Here is a 24,260-nt window from a genome sequence, read left to right as displayed (position 1 = left end):
TAACCGCACGAACTTTCAATCATAAGTTAAAATGTGTGGTAAATAAAACAAATATGTAAAGTTAAGTACCATATTTACGCGCATAATTTGTGCACTTTTTATTCAGAAATTAGGGCTCTAAGAAGGGGGTGCGCAAATTACGCTGGGATTTCGCGAGCGCGACCTATAAAACTCCACAAAGGTCATAACGCGCAATATAGGCATAGTGTATATTTCCGCGTATACGTCAGCACCCGGACCCACAACTCTCACAATGCCCCGCTCGTATTGGTCGGCCTTGGCCGGCGGACATAATTTTTGCGTCACCGGCGGCTTCTATTCACGTCCCCCCAAAAAAAGTTCACTAAATGAAAGCCCCCCCCCCCTGCAAGGTGGCATGAAGGTGCATGCATGAACCTAATAAGATGCTAAAACAGCGTCATCGCTTGTGGCACAGCAATCGGTAGTTCCGGATTCCGTAAGTGTGCTTTCGCAACTTCATCCGTGATAGCAACCGCAGATCAATAAATCAATTATCACACCACACAATTCTTTAACAGTACTGCACGAGCGTCGACCAAACTACTTGTCGACGCCTCATCACGGCGCAGAGCTGAGAAGCCAGCGAGAATAGCCACGTGCGCACAAGTTTTCCGACACAACAATTGTCGTCTATGGGCAAACTTGTGCGCACGGGGTTATTCTTGCTGGCTTCGCCGCTCCGCGCAGTGATAAGGTGCTGACAAGCAGTTTGAAACTTGCTGTGTAGTTGCGATATCCCATCGCAAGACACGACCGAACAACCAAAGCCGTCAGAGCCACCAAGAAAAGCGTAGCCGGCAGTCGAGTCACGTGCATCAGCCAAAGAAACAGCGATGTTGGCTCTTCAGCTGCCGATCCTCCCCGGAAGCGCTGCTGGCCATTCCGAGTGGCGATGCCGCTCATGCCACCGCGATTGTAGCAGCGGCCCCAGGCACCACCATGAACGCCCAGTGCACAAAATATTCAAAAAGCCTTCCGAACAAACACGCGGAATAGCCGAATGCTACTGAGTAGAGCCATAGTAGAGCCCGCGTGCGTGATGGTGGTCTAGCACAGCGCGGTGAGTAAAATATGCGAGTAAACATTTTTTTTGTGAACCCGGGTGATAAGTTAAGGGTGTGCAAATTATGCGCGTAAATACGGTAACAGTTCTTTAGCAAAGTACATGTAATGAAATAAACCAGAATCTAACAGGAAAAAACGAAAAATTACAAAAATAACAAAAATGAAGGAAGAATGAGGACAGGGAGAGGCTTTAGCATTTATGCTCTTAAGTAGACTTGAATGAAATCCTGTAACTTTTCTTCGTTTATGCCAATGTACACCAGAAGCCTATGTTCCAGTGTCGTGTTTCTGCAGCAATGTCGTCAACGCCAACGTGCATAGCTCTAGTGCCGTGTTTCTGCCACATTTGTCCTCACCAGCGTATGCAGCACACATTTCTCTGTCACTACCGCCACATAGCACAAAGCATGATTATTAGATTGGTAGTAGTATTAGTTGATGGAGAAGCTAGGTGATGTGCAATGCACACCACTAGAGAGAGTTGCAGTTAAACACTAGACATGATTGGTTGCAGAGATAGCCTAGTGCTCTCTGCAGTGGCCAGTGAAGATATCTGTGCGCCGCCGCAGAAGCCGAATCCTGGTCATGGCAATTTTTTATTAACCTAACCCAGCCAACCAGCTAATATCCAGTGGACATTTAATAAATATCTGCCACAAGATATTTAATGTCCATATGATATATTCAGAAGTCAATATTATGTTGACATAAAGTCTACACAATGTCCATTTTGACGAGACTGAACATCTATAGAAAACTCGCAGCATGTCCACATATAATATTGATGCAATATATTCAACATTGTGTAGACATTTTGGCAATATTGTTTTTAGATACTGGGAGTTGCATAGTAGGACGTTTCTTCCAAGGAAATTCCTTTTTTAGCGTGACACATAAACGGGACACAACAGGCACTATCGCCTACGGCACAAAGCAAATGCGATCTGGTTGACGACATGTGAAGATTAAGGGGTCGAAGAAGGATTACATGGAATAGGACCCACTGTAGAAGAAATGTATTTCAGCAACGCTTGCTTGGGGGCTAGTTGGTTCATGCTTCTTAAAGGGATGTAATTTCCTTTCTTTAGTGTGACACATGAACAGGACATGACACGTGCCAATTGTTTGGCGCGCCATGTCACATTTATGTGTCACGTTAAGAAAGGAAATTACATCCCTTTAAGAAGCACGAACCAACTAGCCCCGAAGCAAGTGCTGCTGATATACCTTTCTTCTACAGTGGGCCCTATTATATATAATCCTCCTTCGACCCCTCAATCCTCACACGTCGTCAACCAGATCGCATTCGTTTTGTGCCGTGTGCGATGCCGTGCGCGATAGCGCCTGTCGTATCCCGTTTATGTATCACGCTAAAAAGGAATTTTTCTTGGAAGAATCACGAACCAGCCAGCCCCAAGCAAACTCTGCAGTAGTAGCACGTGCAAGCTCATGGCTATATGGAAAGCTATACAGCCTTAACAGAAATTTTAGTTTTGTTCATCTATGATGCTACTGTGGAACCTGTGTAGCTCTCCTCTCTATACTCATAGACAGCTTTTTATGGCTATGCAACGGAATCTACAGACGCGTGCGACCAGCTTAAATGCCTATCTCTCTCTTTCGTGAGAGCGTAATAACAGCACGCTTGTGAAAGCCTTGTGCCTCACCATAGCCATTTAAATGGCTAAAAGAGACCATGGATTGTTATTAACAACTGATTTGTAATTAATATACTAATTCCAAATTTCTTCACAATTCCCAAGAAAAAAGTGTATAAGCACAGTACAAAATAAAGGCTTTTTTTGCCTAATGTCATTCTAGATCTACACAAAAACCACAGTAGAGTGAAAATCACAGTTATTTTAAATACCTAAGTGGTTCCCTATCTTAGTTGCAAATTAAACTGTAAGGTATGGAACTCTGCTTTCTCTTTTTTACATTTACATGATAAAAAGAATTCAGTGCAAAATCTCATGCTGTATATCAGTGTATTTGCTTTGTTCTGGTGCCATGCTTGTGTTTGTCATGTATGCTGAGTATTCAAAGTAGCTATTGTCAGTAATGTGTGGAAGTAAGACAAAGCATATACTTTTTGGTGCTGTAGTGGCAGGAAATGAAACATTTCTATCCATGGTGCATCTTATTGCTTGGATCAAAATAATGTGTCTTAAGTGCAATGCGTACTTCTCGTATACATTGGTGAGCACATGAAATGGTCGTTATTTGAATGCAGCCCTTGGCAGCTGGTATCCCAGCACAAGTGATAATAGTGGCAGTGGTTTAGCATTTGCACTGGCATTCATATTCATAGGCATACACTGTCATCCTTCCCTTCCTTTTTGATACTAAGTTCTGCTATTGTACAAGGATAGCTTTGATCCTCCCATCTTGTTGTTCCCATCTGTTGTCCACACAGTGATTTTTCACTGTTGTGCCAAATGTGCAAAAGGATGAAGGGAATATCTGTTTACAAATAATTCATTTTGTATTTTTGTTTCTTTGCTTTTTAGGGGTCACACCTGACATGGCTTGATAAACTGCAAGTCTCTCACTGCCCCTATTGTGGATCACTCTTGGCCAAGCAATTGTTGCTTGCCAGATCACTTCACTGTTGTTGAGCATGTTAAGGTCGTCTCAGCTTTCTCTGTCTCATTATCTATGCCTTCAGAAGGTGTCACAGCAATACTATAGCACTTCTGTATCACAACTTAGATGATTTTACAACTTGTCTACTCTTGCTGATTTCTCATGTTTCTACTTCGTATTCTTAGCAGCTACTACTGTTCTGCCATACTGCCCTTTCCCTCAATATTGCATTAAATTTGCAGCTTGAAATATTCTTGCAAGGTGCTGCACATGTCCTATTGAAAGTATACTTGCATGGGCTCAAGAAAAGCTTATGTGGTGAGTGGTGTCAGTTAAACAGATATTACCAGGGACCGTAAGAAGCAACATGTCACAATCAGCCAAATGGCTTCCAGAGATGGTGTTTAGCTTGTACATTTCGTGCTTAAGGGGTGCTTGTTGAAAAGCATCTTCATAAAGTCTGTTAATCTTCAAACAAAGGGGAAACCAATTTAGTTTGTTTGAAGACAAGGGATTTATATAAACCTATTTTTAGCACCATCCTCATGCTTTTTATGTGCAGTGTCATTTAGTTGGCGACTAGGAATACTCGAATCAGTGCTGCCATCTTGACATTGGACTGACCTGTTTTCATGAATCAGGTTATGTGGCAACATTTTTTACATGCTGTGGTGTACTTTAATAAGTACTATTCTTGTTTTAACTGCAGTGGTATATAGACAATGTGATTGCATTTGTTGTTGAATAAGATGAGATATTATTGCTGGGTGATAGTAGTTTGTATTCTTAACAATAACAAGAATTGGGATTCATTAGGCACCCAAATGCATGCAGTGCTTCGAGGGGCTAAGTTTGCTTCCCATTCGACAATTTCAGCACTCAGTGAATCATTTTCAGTGCCTTTTGAACACTTCTGCCTAACATTAAAGCTTAGGACTGTCCAAAATTCAGCCGTAAAAAATGCACAGGCAACATTACGATGTGATGAGACAAATCAGCATGTGCAGTACTGACCGTAAAGTTGTCTTTTACATTTATTGCCTATCGATTACATCTGTCAATTGGATTTCGCCATCAGTTTTTCATTCTAGTGCTGCATCATGCAGCTTAAGTCTTCTGAAAGGTGTACATGATCGGGTGGGTATTAGGTGGAAATGTTCAGGAGGTGGAGATGGGCGAACGTGGTTTGGGTGGTGGGTAGAGCCCCTCTACACATTGAAGGTGGATGGGTGGTGAAAGGCAGTGCTTATGGAGGGTGGAGTTGGATGGGTGGTGCTTCTGGAGGGTGGAGTGGGAGGAGGGTTTCGAAGTGAATGGCAGTTTAGCCTAGCCACTTGGATCTGCACCCAAAAAGCAGTGTTAATACACCACAGTTCTTCGAAAGTTGGCCGGTGATATTGGCAGCCGTTCTTATTTTTTGGCCATTTCTAGCTCATGAAACCTCCGTTTTAACTAAAATAAAAGATGTTAGAATTTGGTAATATATTGATGTAGGCCAACATTCATTTTTTGTGAATGTTTCTTTGCGACAGAAGAGACCGTGCTTGTAATATATCCTGCCACTAAGTGTGAACCAGCTCAAACTTTGAATGTTGCAAAAAGGGATGCGAAGTTTGCTTTTCCATAAGGGAATTGTCAAAATTGCACTCCACACTAGTGCCATGCTCTTGTGCAAGACTTTGAACAGCCATGTAGTTCAGTAGCCACAGCTGCCTTACTGGAAGTCCCTAGAAGTTCTTTCATTCTACCTACTGAATCTGCCTTATGAGAGTGCCCAGAATGTCCATGTTGAATTCTTAGAACATGGAAGGTCAGCTGCTCATAACATTTTGTCTTCAATGGAAATGGTGCATTTAATTTTTTTTCAGGCACTGGGGCTGACAAGAAGACACCAAAGATTTACAAACTACTTCACAAGAACCGTGGTCCATCTTGACTGGCCACTTATTTGTTGTAAGACGCAGTCAGTCATAGCATGTCTGATGGCCTTAGCATCTGGTGTATATGCAGAGTGGAGAAATTCAGCTGTCATTCCTTCGTGCCAATGTAATAGCACAGTTTTTGGACTGTGGCAGTATTTTTATGAAGCTTTTTGAAAGAGTGTACCTAGACTAGCAAATTTAGTCTTTGTGGCCATAGTATAAAGCATGGTATGGGCGCTTGTTATTCTTTTTTTTTATTATGTTTGGCAAGTCTTGTCTTGAGCATTACAATGCAGTATTGTTTGGAATGGACTTGCATTTGTGGTTGAAGCACTGTTACTTGCTTTGCGTCCTGGATGCACAGTGCATAATGTTAGTCTCTCTCGGAATTGGATGTGGCATACCCTTCAAGTTCCCAGATAGTTGCAACAAACCTATGCTTGCTTTAGTATTCACCAAAAGTATGAATGTTTTTTATTCAGAAGAGTAATTGCTCTCCAGGCATTTCATGATTTTTCTGTCTTTGCAACATTCAAACTGCACCTTAAAGTATCCCCGAGTTTTCCTGAGATGCAGCTTCACACACTAGTCATGAAGGTGTCTGTATATGTTGAAAATAGATTGTGCAATGAAGGGACCAGTCTCCTCAGGTTAATAGATGCCATCAAAGAGATCAGGAGTTATGCAATGCATGGGAGCAGGCTGCATCATTTCATCATCTGGTAGCCACTCACTTCAGAACTGAAATCCTGCACTTCACCTGTCCATTTCTTGTTTCTAGGGTCACTTGTACAACAGTGTCTACTTTATCACTGATTTTATTAATATAGTGTGAGTGGTGATGCCCATATTTGACTATGGGGCTGTTTTCCAGGCTGTCTTGTAAACCTTCTAAAAGTCCTGGTATGTCCTTGATGTGTTTTGTAATGTATGCAGTTGAATCTAGATATATCGAACTCAAAGAGGACCATGAAGGAGTTCAATATATCTGTAATTTGATTGTATAATAAATGAAAAAACACAAGCTTATATCTAACCTTCAAGCGAGAATACTTTACACCTATGCTACGGACGCATTTCTTGCATCGAAGTTCCGCCGCTGGCATGCTGGCAGCACACTGATGTTGCCAGGTATACCCTGGTTCAGATCATTTCAAACTAGCCACTGCCTATCATAAATATCTGCTCGTGTTACGAGTACACTATAAATATAATACTCTCATTAAAATTGAAGTACAGTTGCTTTCTGCAATGTCTTTGGCAGCGAAGCAGGCCAGGCTAGAGCCATCAGTGCTCTTGTCAGTCAAATTGGCTTCACTGAATGACAGCAACATGGCATGGAAATTAAGTACAGGGGACCAAAGGCCACCCCCAAGCACACCCCACGTTCACCTTGTCTCTTGGTTGTTGCCAGCAGGTGCCCAAGGCCACACTCAGCTGACCTGTCTCCACACATGAAAATTGACCGAAGAGTGCCATTAGAAGGGCCACTTAAAAAGACACGGTGCAACGTTTAATATATTGAATGACTGGCGAAATTGGAGTTCACATTAGGCAACTTTCCAATACCTTTGCATGGTATTTTGAAGGGGATAATCTGTATGTTCGATGTAGCCAATAATTCAATATATCTGGGTTCAATATGTGGGGGCTCGATTGTATGTTGCACAAGGGAATCAGTAACAAGCATTCTTTGTTAGATCATGTACGTGTTATGTCTGTTCACAATGGCAGTTAGAACCATGTTAAACACAATTCTATTTCCTGCATGTGGTAGCCAAAATCACGGTGCTAGATTGCAATATTATGTTTTGGTAATCAAAGCTTTACAAAAAAAAATTCCTGAGTGTCAGAGAAGTTGCACTTTCTCTAGCCAAAAGCTGGGTCCTCTATTCTGCTTTGAAGTGTAAATCAACTCAGGGAGGAAATATGTTTTGACACAATCCTGTTTTGCTCAAATGCAGGGTAATGGATGGTTTGGTGCCTGATGAAGTTATACAAAATTGATGCAGTTTGCACACTGTTCTGTTTGATGCTGCCCAAGCCTATGCCAGGCTGTCACCTCACGGATGCTCACGTACTCTACCAAGGTGTCCTATCTTCTTTGCCGATAACAAAATGAGTTAAGAAATTTGAAAATATACAATCTTTTCCTGTGCTTTATTAATCAGGTCTCTGCAATTTAAATTCTTTACCACTCACCAGTGTGCTGCAGAGGGTGGGAAAAAATATGTTTAATGCAACAAGCACTGCATTCTTATATCGTTGCTGTAACAGCAAAAATGGAATGTTTTATGATAGCCTCTTGACAGTGGTCGCTCAATTCCTACCTTTCGTGTGTGTTTTTCAAAGACTAATCTTGGTTGTTTTTTGTAATATAGTTTATAGCTGGTGTTATGGGGACTAATCTCTATTTTTCTCTCTCTATGGGCTGTTGTCAGTTTTCGCATTCGCTGTGGCACTGTTTAGCACTTTTAGTGGATTCCAGAACTTACGGGTATGTACGGCAATGAGCAGGAAGGTTAAGCTCTGCCACTGGCTTCACACTGAAATTACAGCCAAGCATTCTTTAGGAAACCTTACTGTAAAGTAATGCCCTCATTGCTGATGAGGTTGGCATATCCATGCATGTTATACATGCCTACAACCAAGAGCCAGTTTTCAGCCACCGCGGTGGCTCAGTGGTTATAGCACTCAGCTGCTGACCTGAAAGATGCGAGTTTAATCTCGGCCATGGCGGTCGAATGTTGATGGAGGGCAAATTCTAAAGACCTGTGTACTGTGCGGTAGCAGTGCAGGTTAAAGAACCCCAAATGGTCGACATTTCCGGAGCGCTTCACTACAGCGTCTTTCATAGCCTGAGTCACTTTGGGACGTTAAACCTCCATAAACCAATCCAAACTAGAAGCCAGTTTTTCACTTACTATATTTGTTAAAAGTGTACCACATCCTTGAAGTCTCAAATTCGTAGTTTGTTGTAGTTTGCAGTTTAGGTTATGCCTCACATCTTTTCTTTCTTTTCTGAAAGTCTGGTGCTGGCATGATTGGGAAAGTTGCATTACTGTGCATGTCAATGACAGCAGCGGCTTCGAGATCTAGCTCAGAAGTGCTACTAAAAAAGAAATGGTGTGTTAGTGTGATCTTGGCCTGCTAAAAAACCAGTGCCCATTATTTCGCTAGTTATAAATGCATTTTCTAATTTCTTGCTCAACATCATTATCAAAGGTGTCGTTTTTCAATGGTGTCCTTTTTATTAACTGTCATGGAGATAAGAAATGCATGCGAAGTTTGAAACCGAACATCTGTTATTAGATTCCTCCTCAGCCTAGAGACATCGGTCATAGTCAATGTATGCTTCGGCATCTGACTTAAGGCCAAGTTCGAAGGTCACTTCATTGTCCTATATACATACAGACTGAAATTTGAGTTTTGCATTGAGTAGAACTATCACTCTAAAAAATTCAGGTCATAAGAAGTTAAGATAGTGGTCGAAGTAAGGAGCAGTGTAACACAGACATCGTTGCATTTCATATATCGCACACCAACATCAACCAACCAAACAGTAAGCTGTATGTAACTATGACATTATCTTTTTGTCTATGTATGAAAGCTTTGGCACGCAAAGAAGCTAAGTCATTTATTTATAGAAAATCCTAAGCATGGTTATGATACCACCCAATGTGAAATTTGAACGCAGCTGTGTAGGTGTCTCAGCTTTGTAAGCTCATAGTTTTGCTTTGCTGGGTCATTGGCTGGTCTGGTGGTGATATTTGTTCGATACTAGTATTAGTTGATGAAGGTGACAGGGTGTGAGAATGGATATATTAATTAGTCCGGTAGCAGTGTCAGTTGTAGAAGACGACGAAGTGCAATGCACAGCGCAAGCTCGGTTACACCGACGGCGGCGACGTGGCTCAACCCATGAACGGGCATTTGAGAGCTGCGCTCTAAAAGACCACATAAATGTTGTGGCTTGCAGCATCTCAGAGTGTGCAATGAGAGCCGATTCTGTTACTTAAAGCTTGTGATTTTTTTTCCGCAGTGTTTATTTGTTGGATAGTATACCAGCTTTCTGCATCGCTTTGCAACAGCCATAGGGCTGTCATCAAATGCAGGCCACTGTAGCTGTTCATGTTTTTAGAGCACAGAGATATGTCAAACCAAAGTAAGGGCAGTACAAGAGCAGAAAATGTGCTTGTCTTCACTCTTTGCTGCCTGTTATCTTTTCTCTGCAAAATTTGAAAGCCTTCAAGCTCAACCAGTTCTTCATATTAATTCTGTAAGTGTTTCATAAGGCTATAACCGTAGAAACAAATTGAAAGAAGAAAAGCAAAAAAACAAGAATTGTTGAATTGCTTTGATGACTTGATGATCTAAGGTATAAAGATAATGCTTTGTATAAAGATAGTAACTATACTAGATATCCCTGAACCTAAAGCAGGTTCAATTCCCACTGCGCTTTCACTGCTCACACTATTCAAACAGCTTACCCAGGCAAAAATTTGTTAATGGGCATCTACTGGATTTTGTAGAAATCAGAAGGAAATCTACTGGTTCCAGTATGGTGCTAACTGGTTTTCTGGGATTCCACTGGTTGTACTGGTTCTAGTAGGGTGCTTACTGGTTTTCTGCTGGTGCCAGTAGGTAACCTGATGGTTTTCTGCTGGTTGTACTGGTCCCAGCAGAGTGCTTATTGGTTTTTTGTTGATTGCACCGGTTCTAGGAAGTTAATTTTTTGCTGTTCTGTTTGGAACACTTTCTTGTTTGAGGTTTAAAAATATTCAACTAACAAAATCTTGCAGCTAAATTGCTTTGACTATAAGTGCTAAACATTGAATAAATATTTCAATATTTAATGAGAGTTAAATTCGCTGGTAGGTCCCTCTGGGATCATACTATTTCCAGTAGTACTGGGCTATTAACACATTCTCAGCACCTACTGGAACCAGCAGCTGATGGAACCAGTAGGTGATGGAACTGCAGTAAATGCTGGAACCATTATTTTTCAATGTAGCATTGAAACATTTCATTTAGTTCTGCTTGGACAAAGCATTTGTACAAGGTCCTTACAAGTTCTAATTCTTTCTGAAACGTTAAAAACCACTGTTAACGGGAGACGCAGGTCTTGAAATGATAAAAAACTATGAAAGTTCGATTTTTCAAAAATGGCATATTCTAGATCTATACACTTTGTAGGTGGTACAGTGCAGAAACAGATGAAAGCACAAAAGAAAGAGATGCCACAGAGGAGCGCTGTGGTGTCACCCAGCTAGATCCAACTCGCCCAGCTATCCATCCTTCTAAAGTACATGCCTAAAAAGTTTCAATGCATAATTCAACCTCCAATTACTCATAATAATTATGTGTTGTTTTGGGTTTTATGGCACATTGGCAGCTAAGGCCATCATGCATCAAGCTCAATGTACAGAATAAGTTTTTTTGTAGAATGTTTAGAAGTGTGAAAGATCATCGATGGCATAGATGGTCTAAGGATTGTACTGCCTAGTAATTACAGAGGAAAAGAAATTTGGGAATGGCTAGTGGTAAAAGCCTTAGAGAGCTCAGGTAGCCTCAGCAGCTATCCTTGGCTGGGCAAGAATCCTGAGACTCCTAATCAATCAAAAACCTCAGCCTTCTTTTCAGGGATGAGAAAGTGGCTGAGGTGTATCATGTATGTAGTAAAGCTAACCAGTGGTTCAAAACTGAGTTTTTCAAGCACACCTGCTTCTTTTAGAAAAGGTAAAAACAGAGGGTATGAACAATGGCATTATCATCCAAGAGCAGTGTTGGATGAAAAGGAATGAATTCATTATAAAATTGAGTAAAGTACTTTTTTCTTACTTTTTCCAGTTTCACACAAGAAAATAAAATGTGGTTAACCGTAAGACCATCTCTGCATTCTTCGCAAACAGGTTTGTCTTGTTTTGTTAGCAGGAAGCTGTGCATATGGTGCATGTGGCCTATTCAAAGAGGGCATAAAATCACTTCCTTGAAACATTCCTGGTGCACACGCGTTAAATTCACCTAAAACTGGCTTTTTCAAGTGTGGTTTATTATTCACTTCACTTTTCCGAGCTGACTGCCATTTTTCCTTAATTTCCATTGTACTAATTTTATGCAATCATTAAAGGCTATGTTTACTTCTTTATTTCCTTTCCATGAGTATCAGCAGTGCACAAATCTGGTCTCTCGTTGCCTTTTATTCCGACATGACTCGGGACCCAGCAGTTTTATGTTTCGTCCTCGAGCTGTGGCTGTTACTGTTTTGTATGATGTCACGAAGTATAGCAGTGACTACGTTTTTAGAGTGGAGACCTGTAAGTATGCTTAAGCAGTCTGTGTAAATAACACTGTTCTTTAGGTTCTCGTTTACTATTTTTCTGTGGCCACACAGACTGTGTAACATTCTGCAGTGAAGATGGATGTGCAATGTGGAAGTCATACTGTGTCCTCTGAATTCACTCGCACCATGCAGTTTGCTCTTTAATTGGCAACCATGTCACTGTGCAACTGACACCAAGTGCCCATTCTTGTGTACATGTGTTGTAAGATTGTGCTACCAAAAAAATTAGGTGCGGTTTAACTACTGCTGAACCTGGTTAGAGAGCGAAAGCTGTAGTGTATCAGGCAAGCAGACACGGCTTGGAGTCTGTAACGTTGAGTGGGTTCTGCACACTGGATAGGCTGCGCACCCACCGTGGCAGCGGCTCAGTGGTTAAGGTGCTCGTCTACTGAGCCGGAGCACCTGGGTTCGAACCCGGCCGCGGCCCACGTTTCGATGGAGGCGAAATGTAACTGAGGGCACTTAAGTCTGCTTACGTGGAGGAATGTGAAGGCATGTGTTTTGAGGGAAGGAAACATTTTTGACGAAAGGAAAGGCCACATTAGCTCTCAGATCTCATCTTGGTGGACACCTAAACCTTGTGAGAGCATGACCTCTGGCTCAAATTTAACGATCAAATTTAGCGACACGTGAAGAGTGGCTTCACTACCTAGGGTAGTGAAGCTTTCGGTGCAAAAGACAACCAGTTGCATAGATGCAACTGTCACTCTCAACCAGCTTTTCTTCAACTGCTCGAGACTGCTCTCAGGCTTAACCCTTTGAAACGCCATTTTTTGTTTCATTGAAGAGATTCTCTGCCTAGTGTATTCAGGCATTAAACAAGATCATTTGTTAGTTTTCAGTGCTAAATACTAGTAGTTATTTTAATCCGGGGATGTGCAAAATTTCATACAGTGTCATAATTAATAGAAATAGTGCCATAAAAATGCTGTGACCTATCAAGTAAACACCTGAAGGATCGTGGCAATAATTTCTATTTCAAATGTGCACACCATGCTTGAAATTGGAAAAAAAATCTTACTATTGGCGGCAAAATATGTCTTCACAAAAATGGCGGATGACGTGCTACTATGCTCACTGTTTCACGAAATTTTATTTACTGCATTCCCTATTATAGCATAAAAACCACCCTATATACCACGTGAAAGATGCAAAATTCATCTGAAATAGAGAAATCATTGCAAGGTGGAATCACTCTCAAGAAAAGCTGCAGGTTTGCTTTGTACACAATTGTGTACATAACGTGTCAAAGGGTTAAGCACAGTCTCTGGATTCATGCACGCTTGAGTAATAAGGCACATTTGTATTTTGCATTTACATGTCCTAGCCAATGTTCAATCAACTTCAATTGTTTTGAAAATATTTTGGTCATCATAATTTTTACACATATTAACACTTCCTTGTTTCCAAATCATGCACTTTTCAACAAGCACAGAATTTTAACCTAAACTGTCCACCAAATTGGCAAACACTTCTGCGTTCAATGGGAGCTATTTTTTGGCAGAAGCCACACTACTTATATGGGTTTTTGAGACGAGCTGCATCTGGTCACCTTGATATCCCAAAAGTCACTGAGCGGCATAGGACATGGCTTGGAAGCATGCTCTCTGCAAGCTGCCTATGTACCAAGCTGCAATATTTTGCACAAAGTGACATAAAAAGAAAAAAGATGCCTTTTTTATCAATTGTGAAACACACAGCCTTGACAGTTTGTCTACAAGGTTTTTCGTCTTCATAAAAAATATTGTTGAACCAGCTTCACCATGAAATATTGAGCCCTTGATAGTGGCAAGGTCCTTTCTGCCACCAAACTAAAGTTCAGCAGCACTTGTGATATCTTAAGCAATTATGCTGCTCTCTTCAATTTTTCATGCTATTAGATGCAAGCACAAATCAAGTGAGGTAATGATTATTCAACAACTGTTGACTAAAACAAATAATCCAACTTTCACTTGAAACGCTGCTACTCATATACCCATGTACACTCACAGTGCACGCAAGGCCAGCAATAACTACACATACAATGCATGTATGATGGTGAACCTATAACACCAACATAAAGACAGGCAGCTGTTACACTGAACACTGCAGCAAAATAAAGGTGAGTCAACAAAGAAAATAAGAAGGGGGCAGATTCAGAATGTTTTGGGTACAAACTGTGTATTCAAATGTACACACTGTGCACCAGATGCACACATTAACCCACAACCATAAGTTTCATAGTCCTGCTACAACATACCAGATATGGTCAACTTGACTAGAAAAAAACTTGCAAGGTAAAGTAGCTGAAGGTCTCCAAGTCGTACTGCTGACAATTTTGTTAGCCTAAGCTGTTGTATAGCACAGTGGTTTTAAAAAGGTTTTATGAAGATAAACAGGAAAAAAACGATTCAGCTTCTGCACATATGGGAGAGATGTGGCACTTTGAATCTATAAGAAATGGGTATTACATAATAAATCAATCTTGGCACCTACCGTAAATTCTGCCTTCTATATCACTAGTTTGTTCGCTTTCAAACTTCCCGAATAGATCACATATTAAGGTCTGCTTTGAACAGTAATGCATTCAAAATGTGTACAAGATTGATTCACGTAGCAGAAAATGGAAAACTATTGTTGTTGGCAAGGTCTGGCAGCTGCTTGTACCGACAGTGCCCCTAGTCTTCGCAGCTTCTGTTCCCCACCTCGAAGTCTGCAACACCAGTTCACTCGGCTGGCTGAGCTTCCCAATTCTGCCATCATAGCAGGCAAGTACCACACAAAATGCTTTACGATACAAAGTATACCTTGAAAATGAATGTTTGTGAAATTCAAACAAAAACAAACTAGTAGTACAAAAGAAAACTTCTGACAGCTATCAAGATAAATATGCAGGTTACTGTACAATTCAACATTTGAAACATGCAAAGGAATTGTGTAGCTTTACAATGCAAAGAGGCTCAGTGCTATGAAGACATATGAAAGAGTGCACTTGCTGCAGAAAATTAAAGAGGAGTAAGTTATTAACTAACAAAAGGAGCTGTGGCACAACAAACTACAAAACTGTTTTATACATACGGACAACAAATGTATAGAGAATGAGCACTAAAACATAAAAAAAACCAAAACAATGTTATATAATTACAAGGATGAGAGTAAATACAGAGTGAAGGTCCAAACAGAGGACCAAACTGAAGGATGCATTTTCTTCATGCACGTATGTGTCAAAAAAGCCACTTCACATATAAAAAAGGCCGAAACAATGCTATATAAAACAATGTGCAACACGTCATCCCGCCACACATAACTGAACTATGAACCATCAAAATAATGTTACTGTATTTGTGCACAACAGGTCACAAAAAAATGCTTCATTAAATATTTACCATGATAAAAAATGCTAACTTTGCACCATAAAAAAATGTCCACAAAAAGTGGAAAAAAGAAAGGGCAGCAAATAAGTGACAAAGCATTGTGCATAATCTCCACTACTACACAAAATGTGCATGCCTTGCAAGATCTTCACTGTAATTCCCCTTCCATAGATACATTGCACATCTGCAAACAGCACACCTGGAACACTGATGTAGGAGCACCCTGTACAAATTACATGATTTGCCTCCAGTGTAAATGTTTAATTCCTCATTCTTAGTCTAGCTCTGGGACAAAAATGCTGTGCGCTGAAGAGCTGTAGGAGACTGCACTTCAAATACCTCTTGCAGTGCAAGTACAGTATCACCACCAGGATCTGCTTTAATGGTGGGCAGTGAAGAGCCAATTTCAATCTGCGCTGCATCGTCTGGCACAATGCACGACACTGCATCAGGGTCTGATCTGCACTTGCTGATCTCGTCAGCCTCAATTTCTTCCACTGCTATCTGGCAACGTGCATCGACGCCCAAGCTTGACGACACACTATGCAGTACTACAGTACTATCCCCATCCTGAGTGCAACCATTTTCAGCTGAACAAGAATCTTCACTGCTTTTACAAACACTTATGCTGTTAACACCTTGGCTTACTGGCATATAACTGCACCCTGGACTGTTTTGCAGAACACAAGACTCAGAGAAATCGTCATGCTCATCCTGTGTTGTAGCTCGGCTACATGTGTCGGGCTCTAAATTGTACCCTGCAACCTCAACGCCACAATTTTTCAGCTCAAAATTATTGGCCAAGTTTGATACAGCTGCTACATTTAGACCAACACATGGGCTATCATTGGGAAATGTTGCTACTAGATGATCCTGTGAATTAATTCTTGAGCACACAGGTTTGCTGTCTTCCAATTTCTTTACTTGACACAAAGTATCGCTTTCAGTAGTTTCTATTACTGCTGTAAGGCTTTTATCAGTAACCAAAGACGAAGTTGCCACACCATCACGAACATCTACTGTCATATGTTCACTTTCACACTCTACACTGTGCAGAAATATGTCCTTGCACTCTGCAGACAGTTCACAATCAGATGCTTCAGTGATATCCAAAAATTCAGTCCACTCAGCATACTTACTGGGAGCTTTCAGCATGGGATCATGATCTGCTGCAAGTGCTTCAGACTCTATTGAATCCTCCTCCACAGTTTTACATTCAACTTCATCAGCCACATCTGGGTCTTCACCGAGTGTTTCACAGTACACATCCCTCTCACCTTCCAAATCTTCGTATTCCATGGAATCAGGATTTAAAACATGATTGAACAAATCCTGCGCACTCTCATCATCTTTAAAGTCAGTTTCACTTTCAGACTTGTGTTCTGCTCGTGCAACTTCTCCTCCAACCTCATTCAACTGTTTGGTGCCATCTAAAACTACAATATTGACTACTTGCATCTTGCAACCAGGAGGCATTTCTTCTTTTTCATTGTTGAGCACAACAACATTGCTCACCAATTCCTCAAGCATTTCCTTGCTTGCTAGAACTACATCATTTGTCTCACGCTTGACAGGCTTCAAAACTGCAGGCTTGAGATCTTTATTGTTCAATTGTAGCTGAGGAGTGCTGGATGCCGTTGAAGCTAAACACGATCCAGAGGAGGCTGATGTGGAAGCGGGGCTCGATAATGTGTCATTTTCACCGGCATCAAGTTTAGGGAAATACTTTTCATCTCCAAGATCTCGAAACACCAGTGTCCCGGTGACATCACTGGCACTACTCGAAATCTCGAACGAATCGTATTTCATATAAGCCTGAGGCTTGTAGTGACGCATTGGCTTAAAATGACACCTTGAATGGTCTCGTAAAGTTGACATGTGTGGTGACCGGTAATCGCAAAAAGTACAGCACAGTCCTTCTGAAGTACCGTGATGCTGAAGAGGGTTAAAAACAGTCTCACGCCGATGGAACGCGTACGGGCACTTGCTACAGATGTACACACACTTTTGTTCAACAACTGCTGGTGTGGCAGCAGTTGGTGTACTGTCTAACAAAGGCACAGCAGTACTTGGCTCAGAGCCGTTTTCAGGTGGCTAAGGAGTGCTCGTAACTGTAAGTGGTGCAGGAGGCTCTACTTTCGGCTGCTTTGGCTCAGGCACAACGACTTCATGGAGTTTACGATGCTTGACGAGATTTGCTGCAAGCTTGACAGAGTAGTCACAGTGTGAGCAACAAAACTGTTCATTGCATCCATGAAGGGTAAGGTGACTTTCAAAGTGATTGTGTCTTGAAAATGACGCAGGACATTTGTCGCAGCGAAACATCTTGGGAGGTTTTTTTCTGCTTCAGTGCACCTCGGAAGTGAAGGTGCATGTGTGTGCTCACATTGGCTGCGCTGTTGGCCGCATAGTTGCAGAAGTGGCAGGCATAGACCCTTGCGCTACCATGCAGACTTAGGTGATACTTCAGTGTTAGTTTCTGAAAAGCTGCAGGGCAGCGAATGCAGCAGTGTAACTGGACTCCCATGCTCTGAGAGCCAGCATCCACAAAGGCACGAGTCTCGGCTTTCTCCAGAAGTAACATCTGATCAGCAGAAGCTGGAGCTGCAGGAGGGGTGGCAGACTCTGGCTGCTGGCTGTGAATGTCAGCTAATGTAAAGCCATTCTGGCGTTCTGCATATTCTGGTGTATGAACAAGAAGGTGCTTGTGCAGATGAGCCTTGTGTCTGGCTCTAAAGTCACAATGGTGACATGGATACAGATGAGCAGAATTGTGGTACGCCTTATGCGTGTCCAAGTCATAGTGGCTTTTGAACATGGCAGAGAATTTGTCACAAAAGTAGCTGAATATCTTCTTGCATGATGGTGATTTTCAGCTTCTCCTTTAATGCCGAGATCTCAGACCTTTGTGCTGCTACAGCTGCTGACTCAGGAACTCTTTTTTGGCAACTGCTGGCCTGGAAGGCAGTGCATGAAGATTTTCATTGAGATTTTGTGAAGCTTCATGTGGCTGGTGAGAACACCAGTGTTGCATCGGTAGCTACAAAGAACACACTAGAATTTAGCCCTCTTTGATGAAGTATGCATGCGTTTATGAATCTTCACATTAGGACAGAATCGACATTTGAACATGCGGTGGGAAGTGCCATTCACCATTGTTGTGATTGTCTGGATTCCACCACTATATGGCCTCCCATTGGCAGATCTGTGTATCTTTTGATGCTGGACCATCAGGTGGCTGCGGGTTGACCAATAATTGCAATGGGTGCATTTGTGAGGGGCGTTCTTGTTGGGCCGGTGGAACTGCTTGTGGTACAGGTACTGAGTTTTATTATTGGAGGTGTATGGACAATGCTCACAAGCATGTTTCTTCATATCTGCCTTCACAAGCAAGCGAGGAAGGACCTCTATGGCTGGCTGTTGCTCTTCTTTGTGCAGTTTCCTGTGACGGGACAGTCTTTTTGACATTGGCATAGCATGGGCAATAGTTACACTTGTAGATGGCAACTTCTTTAGGCACATGGTGCTTCACGTGAAACTCAATGTCGCATACCTTTGAGCATTGGTAAGGACATGTATTACATTTGAAAATCTTCCGCTCAACATTCTGCGATGCAGGAGGTACCAGCAGGTTTTTCTTCTTTCAAATTAAATGTGTTGCCTTCTATGAAAGAAACATTACTTTCTATGTGTTTTGGACCTGTGTTATGTCGATGTCTAACATGCATCAGGACAATGTGGTACCACTTTGAAACAAAGTTGCAAAGACGGCAACAACAGAGATTTACTGATGCATGTGAGCCCAAATGTGACAGAACTGCTTTGCGTTCAGTATGATTGAAGTTGCAGTGGCCACAGTACGAAACCTGCTGGTTAGAACTTGATTCACGGATAGGAGCTTCCGAATCATCCTCGTAATCTTGGTCTCCATAGAGTATATCAGATGTTACCACTACGTCCTGTCTCATCACGACAAATCAGTTGCACTTCCTCTTGATTCAGCCTGGAAGGCTGTGCGGGCTGAAGAACTTTGCCACCTGTTGAGGATTCCTCTACATCCACTAGATGAATCTTGTACTCTGCATAATTCTTGAAGCCGGTTTCATCCACGACTACCAACCTGGCCTTCTTGTGCTTTGGGTCATTGCCAGACTTTCTTTTGATATGCTTCTTGACATCGCATTTCCAGTTGGAGCGATAGCTGCAGAGTGGGCACATGAAGGGTCTTTTATTGAGGTGCTGTATCATATGAAAATGAAAGCGCCATGCTGGTCGGGTCAGAAATGAACAGTGTGGACACTTGTATTTCTGAACGATCCTGGGTTTAGTGTCAGCTGCACCAGTGTTCTCCTTGTGCATTCGAAAAGCATGGCGCATCATGTCACCTTTCCAATGGCTTGTATAGGAGCAGTGGGTGCACTTGAAGGCTTTCAAGTTTCCATGGGTTAACTCGTGCTTTCTCAGTGCTGAAATCCATCGCGTAGTATAGCCACAGTGTTGGCAAACATGCATGGCCTGCTTGCTCTTGGCAGAGATGTCAAGTGCTTGGGTGGAGCCAGAATAGTTAGCACAGGAAGTTGAATCATCACTCTTGCCCAGCTCTATAATGATTGGTGCACTTGTCGTCCCAGTAGCATTAGCATCACTACTGCTCTTTCCACTCGACTCTTCTTGGTGGTTTAGCATTACATGCTGCTTAAGGTGATCAAGCTGGTCAAAACGAATATGACAAATTGGGCATCCATGCTTCTTAATCATTTTAAAATGAGTTTCTTCATGTCGTTTAAGCTCCGATGGCCGCAGGACTTGCTGAGGACAATATTTACATTTCCGCATTGCGCCTTCACTGTTTTCTACCACAGCAATCTCTCCAGTTCGCTTCAGAGTCATTTTGTGTGGCGGTGGTGAGGTGGTGTCCTCAGCAGCATCTTCGTCAATCACGAGTTTGTCCTCATCATCATCCACATTATCACGTTCAGTGTTTTCTTCCTCAATATCGGTAGCATCCTTCAAAAGTTCATTGTGGTGGTGCAAGCAATGGGCAGTAAGGCTTTTACGAGACATGGTCATGAAACCACACTTGTTGCAACGGAACTCACCGCCTGAAGTATGGCACTTGAGGTGCCAATCCATGTTCCATTTGTAGCAGGTCTGGAAGTTGCAGAACTGGCATTTGATTTTTGTTAAACTGTGAAAACGCATATGGCTAGTGTAACGACCTTTTTCATGGCACACATAGCCACACTGCTGGCAACGATAGAACCGCCGCTTCAGATGCACTGTCTTTTCATGTTCTTCCACATGAATTTTGCTCTTTGCATGGAAGTTACAACTGCTGCACTTGAACACTTTCTCTAGAATGTGCACATTGATTTCAGCAGAAGATGGTGACAATGCAGGTGATCCTGTTTTGACAAAATGCCACGACTTTTCACCACACATCTCCTCCTTGTGGACAGTATTGCAGTGCCTCCGTAGTTTCTGTGGCCATTTGGAAGCATACACACAAAAAGGGCATTCATGAATGCTAATGCAATCCCCATGAACATCTCTCCTATGGCTGAGAAATTCTCGTGGCCATTTCGTTACCAAGTCGCATTCAGCACAGGTATAGTTTTGTCTTCGTGTACGGCCTTTTTTGTCAGACACAGGTGGCGAACTCTCGCGAGGCCTCTTTTTTGACTGTTTAGCACATTCATTCTGCTCTTCAAGAACACCATTTTGCAGGTGAATCTGATCACTAACATCGCCAGTGATCAGTTCTGGCTCAAGGCTGTTTGCAACTATTTTTTCAGCAGACGCACAGGCAGTGTCTCCACCTTTGATGTTCATTTTTGCAGCATACTTCGCATAGCACGCTCTCTTGGTTTCCTGCTTCCTCAGTAGCACATCCAAGAACTGCGGGTGTTCATTACAGGTATGCGCCACAAGCTCATCTTGGTTGTCACACAGCTGGCCACACATTTCACAAATGTTAGCCCTATTAAACTTGTGGATATTCCGTCTGTGCCGGTAAAAGTTGGCCTGGTAGCGAGTAACAAATGCACAAAGGCTGCACCTATACACGCGGCTGCTGTGGTTTAAGGATACATGGTATGTTAGGTGTTTTCTGTTCTTTCCAACAAACTTGCAGCTTTCACACCTATAACTAGGCATGGTGCGGAATCCAGGCTTCATGGCGCTTGCTGTCCTGTCTCCAACCACAGCAACATAGGACAAAGCAGTCAACTTTACTGTTGGCGTAGACAGGCTTGCACTTCACGATAAAACAGCCAGCAAGAAGTGTTTTGTAACCCTGTAAGGACGCCAGGTACGTCAGGCACAAGTCAACCACTTGCAGTGCAGACTCACAGCTTATCTCAAGATGAGACCATGATCCAGCAAGTCTTGAATTAGGGCTGCAATAAGAGAAGAAAAAAGGGGGGGAGGGGAGATGAAATAATAAAATGCAGTTCATTATTTAAGTTCAGTCACACAGCACCATTTGCGAATTGTGAAGGCATCCATGCACAGCTCGAAATATCACACAGCAGGTCACAAGGACTGCAAAGTTATCTTATCAGAGAATGAATCTACTGTGTTATGAGCACAGCGGTGCAGCGGGCAATGGCCATGCTGTACTCTTTTGCTCGAAAGCGATACAGCCCACAGGCCTGCGCGCTGTGGTCATGGACGCAGTCTGCTTGGATCAGGACGCGGACAGAACGCGCGTTCACTGAAGTCACTCCGTACCGTGACGCCCAAAAATCCCTGGAAGTGCTCGAGCACGCGCTTGCAAACGCTTGCCGCATTCACGGTGCATTATTTGAGCACCGAGCGTGCTCCCAGACCCCAACGTTGTCTGCTACGGCTTGCCTATGCAAGGAGCTGCTCCCGACTAACCCCGGCGGGTCGCCATCACCGCGAGCGACAATACAAAGAAAATCGAAGCAGCTCGCTCAGTGTTGCCCGCTACAGCGTCAAGCTCTTCCTGCCGATGCACCAAGGCGGATTTGCAGCTTCATAGTGGCCCCGGCACAGCTCCTCGCTTCCGATTACATTCTGTAATACTTCGACAACGGACATGCCCGCAGCGGGACGGCATGTCGGTATCAGTCGGCGGTCCTCCCAAAACGGTTCCCCATCCAGCAAAAAGATCGGGCGAGCACAGACGTCCTCTGGTACTCAGTATCGGTGGGTACCATGACTACACATAGGTGGAAACTGACGGTCGCTCTGCGTAGCTCCCACTTTCAGTTCTTGACTGTGCACTAAAGATTGAAAGGACCGTTCACCTGATTCCGGTGTTAATGCGAGTAGCGGCGTCACGTTTGTAGCTGGCCAGAAAAGGCTCGAGGCGCCATGTTGGTATTTGGCAACAGTGCAAGACTCTTCGGCACTTCCTATGGACGGCTGCAGGGTGCCTGTGTTGGTAGTGAGCCAGTCGCACCGTATATATTCTTGATGCTGAGTGAACGAACTTCCGCGACGCAAGCGTGCGTATCGCTAGCTAGCAGCGACCTGTCGGATCCGCTGTGGGCCCGGCCTCACTCCGCTCTTGCTGCCGCTCTGGTAGCTCTGGCAGGATCACGTGACTCTTCTCCCTGGGTTAGTGTTCCTGTAAATGCTCCCCAGGAACACTACCCTGGGTGTCTCCGTGAGACACAACCTGGGCCAGAGGGCGCTGCGGACGCCAGTGAACAGCGCCTTCTCCGAGCGACTCTTCCTAGCTAATCTGGCAGGACGACGAGCTTCGCCACTTACTTGTGTGCGTTGCATCACCCGCACGTGAAGGAAACTAGTTTCGCGCGCGCGCACTCGTTCTTTCTGGCTCGCGCTTCGGCGCCGTTGTGAGAGGAGCTTGCTTCGCGCGCGCTATGCTCTCTCCGCTCGTGCATGGACGCTGTTATGAGAGGATCGCGCCCGCTGAGGGTTTTCCTCGCGCTTTGATACTGCTGCGAAAATTTTGCGCACACTTTCGTGCTTTAGAGAGAGAACAGCTCGTGTGCGCGGCGTGAAGCACAGTCCAAAAGGGCGATGTTTTCGTCACGCCCTAGTTTAGGGCCCAGAGCGCATAACCACGAGGTGCACGAAGTGAAAACTGAAATTTAGCCTACCTTGGAACGAACTGGCACGAATGTGTTTCGCGTTTTTTTTCTCCGTGGCGTGCTGGTGACATGATTCGGCGGCCTTTTTCTTTCCCTTTCCGCGATGTTTCAATGGCTTTGGCGCTATGCTGCTCACCCCAGTGTCACAGGTCGAATCGCGCCGCGTTTAGATTTGTGCGAAATACGAAAGCGTATTTCGCGATGTCGGTGCGCATTAGTGAATCCCATTCTGTTGAGCTTTGAGAGTGCTAGCATGGGCGTGCGGCTGATGCGACCTATATGGTAACGCATTGCCGTTCGTATACCGGTGTCGCGCTTGCCTAGCCACTTCTGCCACATGGTCGTTCTGCAACAGCAGATGGCGTATTTACTATACGGATATCTAAAAATAATATCTGTTATTCCGGAGCCCTTAAAAACGGCTTTGCGCACAAACTACATACAGCCTTAGGACGTTAAACTCACAAACCACTGGCTCAACTCAGTTCTTATGAGTATCGACGGGGCACGTAACAGTATTGCGCGGCCGCGCGAGGTCTACAGTCTAATTTGCAGAGCCACACTGCTACGCGTATGTAAAACAGAGACACAAGGTTATTTCACATGTGGAATCGTGTCTGCCATCTTCACCTTCGCAGTTTTATGCACTGCCAGTTTACATGGTGTTGGCCGAGTAAGTGCACATATATTAATTGCCCGCCAGCGCTCTCTCCTTTTGCCACAGGTGATGGATCTTTAGTATTATTTTTTAATCATTACTGCAGCGCGCGATATTGCACCGGTACTTCGCATTGAACGGTCCCTGCCACTTGGGTAATTTCTGTTGACATCACTCACGGCAGTAATCAGTTGCGTGATTCCAGGGAAGCCCACAAGATAAGCA

General features: G+C 43.3%; 2 protein-coding genes across 3 annotated transcripts in view; one reads left to right on the top strand and one right to left on the bottom strand.

Moving 5' to 3' along the window:
* Nucleotides 1–17,519, top strand: part of LOC144107271 (uncharacterized) — a 29,863-nt gene extending 12,344 nt beyond the window's left edge. Inside the window, exon 3 of the mRNA XM_077640275.1 lies at nt 17,447–17,519. Within this exon, the coding sequence (XP_077496401.1) occupies nt 17,447–17,519 (73 nt within the window). The remainder of the gene's footprint in view (nt 1–17,446) is intronic.
* LOC144106956 (uncharacterized) overlaps nt 1–22,858 on the bottom strand; it is a 180,150-nt gene extending 157,292 nt beyond the window's left edge. Inside the window, exons 1-2 of one of the 2 annotated variants that reach the window (XR_013309171.1) lie at nt 22,565–22,858; nt 13,611–21,688 (exon numbers count right to left, since the gene is read on the bottom strand). Coding sequence is in view for 1 of the 2 variants with exons in the window: in XM_077639921.1 (XP_077496047.1) it covers nt 19,230–21,467 (2,238 nt within the window). In the remaining variant the exon portion in view is untranslated. Of the gene's footprint in view, nt 1–13,610; nt 21,689–22,564 lie in introns of those variants that run through there. The other variant, XM_077639921.1, reaches the window with a different exon arrangement.
* Nucleotides 22,859–24,260: the final 1,402 nt, after the last annotated feature.

The sequence above is a fragment of the Amblyomma americanum genome, chromosome 10, assembly GCF_052857255.1.
Source record: "Amblyomma americanum isolate KBUSLIRL-KWMA chromosome 10, ASM5285725v1, whole genome shotgun sequence".
Taxonomy (NCBI): Eukaryota; Metazoa; Arthropoda; class Arachnida; order Ixodida; family Ixodidae; genus Amblyomma; species Amblyomma americanum.
This window is presented reverse-complemented; position numbering and strand designations above follow the sequence as displayed.